Source organism: Ursus arctos, unplaced genomic scaffold (genome assembly GCF_023065955.2).
Source record: "Ursus arctos isolate Adak ecotype North America unplaced genomic scaffold, UrsArc2.0 scaffold_33, whole genome shotgun sequence".
NCBI classification, from domain to species: domain Eukaryota; kingdom Metazoa; phylum Chordata; class Mammalia; order Carnivora; family Ursidae; genus Ursus; species Ursus arctos.
In genome coordinates, this window is record NW_026623019.1 from 3,865,403 (window position 1) to 3,875,107 (window position 9,705).

Genomic DNA, 9,705 nt, shown 5'->3' on the forward strand with positions numbered 1-9,705 from the left:
CTGCTTCTCCCTCTCCTTCTGCCCTTGCTCCTGCTGTCTCTCTCTCTCTCATTCTCTCTCTCATATAAATTCTTTAGGTAAAATTTTAAAAATGTGTACACAAATATTCCTGAGAGTTTATGTATGTATATAATTTTTCTCCTTTCATATACTCCCAAGTGGAAATAACCCTCAACACCCATCAACTGATGAATGTACAAACAAAATGTGATATATTCAGAGTGAAATATTTTATTAGTCAGGAACAAAACTGACACATGCTACTATGACATGGACAAACCTTGGAAATATGATGCTAAGTGAAAGAAATCAGACACAAAAGGCCACATACTGCATAATTCCTTTTATATAAAAAGTCCAGAACAGCAGCCAAAGGCATGGAAAAAGTAGATTAGTAGGTATCAGGGGAAAGTAGCTGGGGAAGGGGGAAGTGGGGAGTGAATGAGGGTGGGTGTGGGATTTTTTTTGGGGGGTGATAAAAATATTCTGAAATTAGATGGAGACAATGGTTGCACATCTCTGTGAATATACTAAAACCCACTTAATTGTGGTGAATTAAAAGAGCAAATTTCATGGTCTGTGGTTTATATGTCAATAAGGCTGTTACTGAAAGAAAAAATCTATCCAAGTTAAGTAAATTCACTTGCTTTCAGGTTAACTCAGCACTGAATGAGCACGACTATTGTGTTCACTGAAAAGTAACTAAGTTTATCAACAACAGCAAAACGTGCTTCAAGATTTTTTGGTGATTTTTGCAAACTGTTTACAAAATGCTGTTAATTACAATGAAAATATTTTATCTAGTGAAAACAGTATAGATGCTAAGGGTCACCAGACACTGAGGTGTCTAACAGATCAGTAAGAACCAATAAAACAATCACTCTGGTGTAAAATAGTAAAATAAAAAACAATTTTAAGATCTGAAAGGTTTAAAAAAAATGTACCTTCCATAGCCCTTCCTCAGGAGGCTACGTGGACTCTAACGCGAGGGAGCAAGCCGGACAGAGCCGGCCAAGGCAGGAGAGGGACAAAGGGAATTCCGGAGCTAGGGCGACGGGAAGGCCCGGGCCGCCCGGGGAGCCACTCGAGGTACCAAGCACCAGTCAGCCTGCGGCACAACAAAGGTTTCAGGAAGGGAGCAAATGAACCCCACAGATAACGTACATGGGGACATTCTGAATGGAGACTGATGCTCCTGGAGGCAGATGACAGGATGAATTAGGTTGACTTGGGAGAGCCAAGCAAGCAAGCAGGAAACGAGGAAAACAAAAGTGTACGAGGGAGACAATATAATTACAATATTCTGTGTAATAAGAAAAATGGATGCTAAGCTTACCTCCTGAATGATACTAATGTGGTCACAAAACTGTCAACACTAAGTAATCCAGGGACACACAGTGTAATAACAAATCTGTGCTGGGGAGAAGGGAGGAAAAGGGGCCTGTGTGTGGCTTGCAGGGGGTGTCCTGTCGAGGAGACCCAGGGAGCCCCACCACAGCCAGGGGTCACAGCAGGCTGCTGCCTTTCCCGGGGCACGGGCCTCCTTTCCTGATCACGCGAAGGCAGTAGAGGGGCGACTACAGCAGGGGGAGGGCAAGTGTGGGTGTGTTTTCAGAGGGCCAGTCTCTGCCTCCTGCAATGAATGGATAAAATTAAAACTGGAAAAGAAAGGACACCACCAAGAAATAGTAGCATAAGCACATGCCTTAGAAAAACACAGGTAAATCCCAGAAACAGAAAGTGACTACTTGGAGATAGTGGGAATCTGGGGTGAGGAATGGTGGCATGGTGGGCTGCAGTCTTTCTCATAAAAACTCACATCTATGCATCATTTAAAAACACCTACCAGTATAATTTAACACAGTAGCTGCCTAGAGCAGAGCGCTCATACCATCATCTCAATAGATACAGGAAAACATGAACATTTAATGTTCTGATTTTAAAAACTAATGAAAAAATTCCCTTAGCAAACTGACAAGAGACAGGAAGGCCAATCACTGGTACAGGTCATCTCTCAGAAGCTACCAGGACACTGAGACCCTGTCACCACTCCTATCCAACCGCATGGGAGGTGTCCTAGCCAGCACAGTAACACAGGAACAGAAGACAAGGATGCTCCTCGTGACAGAAACGAACACGCTCTGGTTCCTAGAGACGAGTCCATTAAAAGACACACAACATCCATGTCCTGGTCGTTAAGCAGGAGTTACCGTGGGCGGAAACTGATGAAGGATAGGTGGGACCTTCCTTACTTCTCACAACTGCATATGAATCTACCATTATTTCAATGTAAAAAGTAGGGGGGAAAAGATAAGCAGTCTTTATGAGGAAAGTGACATAACTTTACTGTAGGACAAGAAAGACCGAAGTGATACACCAGGCACACAGTGAGAAAATTCAGTATCAGCAAGATTCCAGTTAATTCAAATCAGTGCACTGCTAGTCACAAACCCACACTCATTTTTTGGCCAAATGTGATCAGTTAAATTGAAACTCACACAAAGAAACAGAGTTGCAAATAGCCCAAGCAATTCTGAAGGACAAGGAGGTGAAGGGCTCACTCTAGTTAAGGCCTATTCTTAAGCTGTACTATTTATATGAAATTCTGGCACAGGGAGAGACAAATACACTGACAGAGTGGAAATATAGCCAGAAACAGACCTGTTAGGGGGGCACGTAGTATACAAAAAAGGGAAATTTCTATTCTGTAGGTCAACAATGGACAATTCAATTAAGAATGCTAGGATAACTGACCATACAGAAACAGGCAGATTTGACCTCTGGGGGCGGGGAAGGACTTGTTAACCACAGCATTAATGATGAGTAAGTCTGAGTTCAGAACATGTAAAAATTTTGTATGACCACAGAAATCCATGGAGTGAAGAATACAAGCCTCCCTACATCAGACCAGAAGTGGACGGATACACTCAGGAGAATATGCTGCACCACATTTTTAGACAAAATACTGAATAATTTCATGGCATCAGGGATACGTGTTAAAAGTAAAAATGTAGGGGTACCTGGGGGGCTCAGTCAGTTAAGTGTCCGGCTCTTGATTTTGGCTCAGGTCACGATCACAGGGTCTTTTTTTTTTTTTTTTTTAAAGATTTTATTTATTTATTTGACAGAGAGACAGCCAGCAAGAGAGGGAACACAAGCAGGGGGAGTGGGAGAGGAAGAAACAGGCTCCCAGCATAGGAGCCTGATGTGGGGCTCAATCCCTGAATGCCGGGATCACATCCTGGGCCAAAGGCAGACGCTTAACAACTGACCCACCCAGGCGCCCCACAATCACAGGGTCTTGAGTCCAAGCCCCGCAATCAGACTTTGCACTGAGCATGGAGCCTGTTTAGGATTCTCCTTCTCCCTCGCCCTTTGCTCCTCCACATTCTTTCTCTCTCTAAAATAAATGAGTTTTGTTTTTTTTTTTTTAAGTATAAATGTAAGTGAAAGAAAGACATCCACCAACTTCATGGTAACGGTTGTCCTTTGTGGGAGATAAGAGTTAAGTGGTAGATGGGAAGGCGTTTCTTTACCTATATCTGGAATGTTTTATTTCTTTTTTCAAAAGTAGATTTGAAATAAAGATAGCAAAATGTTAATGCCTACTTATTCTGGATGGTGGGTACACATGGGTCAGATATTTCCTGCAAACTTAAAATACTTTTTAATTTAAGAAAGCATACATGGTGAAGCAAAGACAAGCAACAGAAGAACTAAACACAAAGATCAGACCCTGGAAGCAGGGAGAGAGGCAGCACAAGGAAGGTCAAGTTTCAGAATTCCTCCTGTGAGAGTCAAGTGCTGCTGTCTATAGTTAATCACCAAGCAGAAGTGTGAGCACACTATTAATATCTGGTTACGAAGGTAACCTACAACGATCTAAAATCAGTAACAATCAAGCTGAGAAAAAGCAGGAGCGCTGCTTTTCATTTCAAGTGTGTCTCACTATTTGAAATATTATCAGGAGTATGTATTATTTTGCAAAAAAAGATTTTTTTAATGGAACAAAGGGACAAACTGCAATGCCCAAATTGGAGACTATAAAAAATGTCCATACAGCCTTAAAAGAGAGTCATATATTGGGCACTAAAGCAGAGTTTCTGATTGTCAGAGATTTCTGAATATCTTATTTCTGTTAAAAAAGAAACACTACATAAACCTCTGTATGCTTTGGTCAGTATACCTACAGGAAACCAGATACAAGTCCTTTGAGAAGCAAACCACTTTACCCTGAAACGACGTTGTAGTTGAGAGCAGGATGGTCTTTTGAGATGGGAGGAACAAGAGGTTCTGGCTGCCACTCTTCAATCAATTCTTCCTTCTCCTACGGGAGAAAAGAAAAGAAAATACAGCAGAATGCTAGTCACTGGACAGTGACTGTTTTGTTCCCACACTGCTGTTATAAATCAACCAATAAATTCCTCCTCTGTTCCTGCCAGTGACCGAGTGGCAGAGAGCAGCAGCCTGGAAGGCCAGAGTTCATCATGCATACTGTCCACCTGTGACTGTGGGACAGACGTCAGAAGCATCTCAAGATCCCCTCATATTCAAGAAACTGCAGATCCGTACAGCAGAAGGGCAATGCATCTATGTTGCCAGAAGTTAAGCTTTAAAAACACAGTTTTTTTTCTTCCACGGCTTTTAGGGTAAGATGTCCATGATTACTAAATCTTGCTAAGTTCGGCTTTCAGAGGATTACTGTAAAGTTATGCCTAATCATTCATTTAAAAAATGTATATATATGTGGATTGCCAGCTTTTTAAACAAAAACTCAAAATACCAGGAATGATCAACTGCTTAAAAAGCTGAGCTAGAAGCAAGCCACCTGATCATTCACAAGGAGTTCTGAAATGCCAAAGGAAAAAGCAGAGACGGGACCTCTGCCCTGGATGGCCCAATCTTACTGCAATGCTATCCAGAGTGTTCCATGGCACGCTAATCCCACAAGGTAGTCAGGACAAAACGGTGGGGGAGGGAAGGACCTGTGGTCAAGGTGAGGGCATCTCACCAGAGCTTCAAATATCCACTGGCCTACTAAGGTTATATGAAATCATATAATAAGACATCCCCTACTCTGCCTTAGCCAGGTTTCCAAAATGTATCTGCCCTAAGAACCATGTGCTGCATGCCCTTTGGAGGACACACCTGATCACCCTACAGTTAACATGAACGATCAGGACGGCGGCAGCCAGTCGGTGCAATGCAGGGAGTGACTGCCACATTGTTTCATTAATTCCGCCCCATCTCCATGCTGGACTCAGTGCTGCCTTGTGAACCAAAGTTGTAGTAGAGATTTTCAGGGAAAAACCTTTCTCACAGTCACTGGTCTCTCTAAGCATCCTGGCTCAATGCTATAGAGGCTGGAGAGGAAACAGATCCGACGGAAACCACAGTGCGATCAGAACCACTCTTCCCTCTTGCACTGGGGCACCATTCCTAGGTGCTCCCACCGGAGTGAGAAAGATAAACTTCTTTTCCATAAGCCCCCTCATCCTTCAGGTGAACAGGACTCCACGTGGGCAGTGCCGCAGTCCCCTAGACACTACTGCTTCCTAAGGTTCTCCTGGCTTGGGTTTGGACTGGGTCCCTTACCACGGAAAACACATCAAAATTCAGTTTGGGGTGGGGAGGCGGGAGGATTCTTTCCAACTCCGAATTTCCTTTATGAAGAACACTGGGAAAACTTTCCTTCGGGTTTTAGAACAGTGGTGCTCTTCCTGAGCAGCTCACGTCACCCTGCACGTTGAAAATCGAAATCTTGTCACTGCCCATGCTTCCTTCCTACCGTCTGTCCCTGAGACTGCTGCTTCCTCTGACGAAGTGCAGCACTCTGTGGCAGGGTGCTCCTCTGGGTGTCTGCTTTACCCCTGGCTTCTCCATATTTTGCTTCCCTGATATTTCCTTTCCCTTGATTTTTTATATTACAGAAAATATTTTAACATACATAGGTGAACCACCACAAAAAATACTTTTTGGAAGGATGTAGCAACTGTAATCATACACTGATTAATAAAAAAGATTTAATTTCTTACCTTGACTGTAAGATCTGATCGTTCTTGTAATTTGTAAGTTTTAGAGAACAGAAGTCTGATTATCCAGAGAATGAGAATTCCTTCCAAAATAAGATGGTAAGCAGGAGCCTAATAATGAGCCAAAAACCAAAAAAGAAATGAAATAAACACTTCCAAAATCTGCACATAAAATGTAATGCACTCGTATATATTGCCTCCCATAACCTTTAACCTATTACTTAAGATTTATTTTCAAAACTCCTTTCATTTCTACTCATTCCTTTCCCCATTTCTAACAGTCAGCAATTTCTCCTTCACATGGAAAATCTCTAATAGCACAGCTTTAAAATCTCTATAGGAAAGAAATTTAATTCCTAATAAAATAAAATGCAGAATCCCAACATGTGGAACAATATCAACTATCAGATCCTTCAGATAATGTATGTTTCTACTGGAGGGAAAGGACAGTAACCAACATTTCACAGCTTTGCTAGCCTTCTACCACCCCAGTGTACCACGGATGAGTTAGAAGAGTCATCTGAAATTCAGTTTCTACAATTCTTAGAGTTTTGCACATCTTCCTATGGTTTCTGTATCCCCAGTAAGCCTCTTTAAATCCTTCCTGGAACATGGCTGAGGAAAACAAGACTTTATAATAAACGCCTAAAGGAATGGCAGGTTTTTTTCCTACAGCAGTTCCCCAAAAGTATGCAGTGTGTTCCAAGTCAACAGGCATGAAGACACCTTACTGAAACTATCCATGCCAAGTCTTCTTTTCAACTGTACATTTCCAACATAAAGGCTGGGCTGACTTTAATGTTTTGCACAACCAGACACACTAAGTGCATGTGGAAGATTCCGGATAGTGACTAACCCCAGTCAATTACAGAGTGATCTACTCCAATAGACTGTCACTGGAAAGTCATTAAAAAAAAAGGTATAGAAACGTAAATACAAATTATTTGCAAACATTAGACAAAAAGAAAGTGAAGATGATTCACTATAATTTTTTAAAAAACCAGAATGTGGAGACAGGAAAACCGCAAATTCATAGGTAAACTTCTAAGTCAATATACAATTATCTTTCTAACTACGTACATATGTTACATACACACACAATTATTTCTCTTTTTAGAATTCTCCTCAAATTCTAGAGAGTAACTGTAACAAGAATGGAACAAGAATGGAAGTCTCTCTTTAAGATGATTTTTAAATATACTGATCCCCCTTGAAAATAATTCATTTAAGAATAAGGACTCTAGTCTAAGTATTCTTTCAGTTTTCTTGGGATGCCTGGGTGGCTCAGTCGGTTGGGCATCTGCCTTTGGCTCAGGGTCATGATCCCAGGGTCCTGGGATCCAGTCCCGTATCAGGCTCCTTGCTCAGCGGGGAGCCTGCTTCTCCCTCTGTCTGCCGCTCGCACTGCTTGTGCTCTCGCGCGTGCTCTCTCTCTCTGACAAATAAGTAAAATCTTTAACAAGAAAAAATATTGTTTTGGTTTTCTCAATAATTGTATTCTAGTAGGCAAGCATCTGCCCAAGTTACTGAGCATCTCTCTCCACAAAGAAATCATCCTAAGAAAAACTGAGACACTAATTGTCTAGTGACTTAATCAAAATCACAAATGCAGCTTCTTTTCCTGGAAATGTTACATCCAAGAAAATACCTCACTCTTGATCAGTTATGCAGCCCTCAAAAAGGAAGCGACAACATAGAACAGAAAATTGTTAATTTTTTTTTTTACTTTAATTTCAGTGGCTTTTATCTTAGTTACTATAGTTAGGCTCATATTGGCCATCATTTATACCACATCTGTTCTGTCAACTGTTTTTCAGGAAGTCCTGACAAGTCTTGCAGTGGAAGACACCACAGTCTCCCCTGCCAGTAAGCAGCAATGTTCAGTTTTTACAAAATTATCAAAAACTGAGATTCGTTCTAAATGAATACAAGCTCTATTTCTGCCCGTTTGTTCACGGCACTATCCCTAGTGTCTAGATCTGTGCTGTCCCAATACCGTAGCCACCAGTCACCATGTAACTGTGTAAATATATATCTAATTTAAGTTAAATGAAAATTTTAGTCCCTCACTTGCACTAGCCACATGTGGCTGGTTAGCGGCTACTACACCGAATAGCTCAGATATAGATCATGCAGAAAGTTCTACTGGGACAGGGTAGCATAGCTCAGATACAGATCATGCAGAAAGTTCTACTGGGACAGGGTAGCGAAGCTCAGTAGATACATGTCCAGTGAATGAACATTCTCTAAGACTGAAGTTCTGCTATCATATCATATCTAACATACCTGAAATAGCTAGCCTTTCAAAACTCTTACCTACTCTGCCTTTAAAAATCTCTAAAAAGTGTATCTTTACAAGACAGAAAATGGGACGCATGTGGGAGAATGACAAACTATTTCATATTCCCAATTCCTAAATCATTCGGCTTTCGTAACCCCGCGCCCCGACAAAAACAAACTCCAATACACAACAACTCTGTCCCCTTTACCTGCTCCACAATCCCAAGGACCTGAATTCCCTAGGACCTTCCCAGACTGAGATCTTCCACTCTATTTTCACCACCCCGTTTTACTATCAGTCCCAACTCTGGTTTTTCAAGACCAGCCTCGCTCCTGCGCCCCCTCCCACCTGTTTCCTTCCTGAGCCCGGAAGGAGACCCTTGGTTCCCGCTCCCGCCCGTGCCTCCCCCGCGAGCCCCTCCAGCCAGAGAAGCCAAGGGTCGGGGCATGACCCAGCCAACCCCGCCCAGGACTCAGACCACAAATCCACCAGACCCGTCCCACCCCCGCAGGGCCTGGTGTGGTCGTGGGCCGCTCGGGCGGTCAAGCTCACCTCGTAAAGCGCCTGGACCATCTCCACCAGTACCCACTGCTCGGCGGCGGTCGCCATAGTCAGCCACCCGCGCTTCCTTCCGGAAGGCGAGTCGCAGGTACGTCAAAGAGCGCGCGGCGCAGCCCAGTGACGTCTAGCGCGTGGGGCGGGACTGACGAGCGCTGGGCTCCGCCTCCTGGCGCTTGAGCGGGGGAGGAAAGCGGGAAGCCGGGGCCTCAGAGGCGGGGCATGTAGGCCTTGGGGTCTCACCTGGTGGCAGGGCGGGGTGGGAACAGGTGATCTCCTGCGGTTGAGCTGTGCCAGGGTCCATGCTGGGCTCTCCGGATGGAGGGATTAATAATAAATGGCCCCTGCTCTGGGCAGGTAGTGTTCTGAAATTACAGACAGGCTCTTTACTTTTAAATGACAGAAGTTAACCCAGGAATGTACAGAACCTTAAAAGTACAGAAATATAAATAAAAATAGCCTCTTCTTATATAGCACTTAACGATGTGTCCCGCATAGACCAATGCTTGGCAGGAATTAAGTCCTACAGCAGTTTGGTGTGGAATCTTCTAGAACGCTTGTAGGCACATGCAGAGGTGGTGTGCACACTTACTTGGATTGGATGTCTTAAATACAACGGACCCTAGGGAAAATACTGATCTACAACTTGATTTTTTTCTATTTTTTTTCTTATAGTGTTTTTCCACTTGTCTATAAATCTTGTATTTTTAATCTTAAAGAAGACTACGTCTTGGAATAATATGTTATATATACGTATTTCTTGTTCCATTTTACTTAAATATTTTCCTGTTGGTGAACACTTAGGTTGTTTCCCACTTCTATCTCTGTTACCAA

General features: G+C 42.9%; 1 protein-coding gene across 1 annotated transcript in view; it reads right to left on the bottom strand.

Moving 5' to 3' along the window:
• The window catches only part of SPTLC1 (serine palmitoyltransferase long chain base subunit 1), a 52,794-nt gene extending 43,798 nt beyond the window's left edge, over positions 1–8,996 (bottom strand). The window contains exons 1-3 of the mRNA XM_026519215.4: positions 8,866–8,996; positions 6,036–6,143; positions 4,233–4,327 (exon numbers count right to left, since the gene is read on the bottom strand). Of these exons, the coding sequence (XP_026375000.1) occupies positions 4,233–4,327; positions 6,036–6,143; positions 8,866–8,922 (260 nt within the window). The 5' untranslated portion in view covers positions 8,923–8,996. The remainder of the gene's footprint in view (positions 1–4,232; positions 4,328–6,035; positions 6,144–8,865) is intronic.
• Positions 8,997–9,705: the final 709 nt, after the last annotated feature.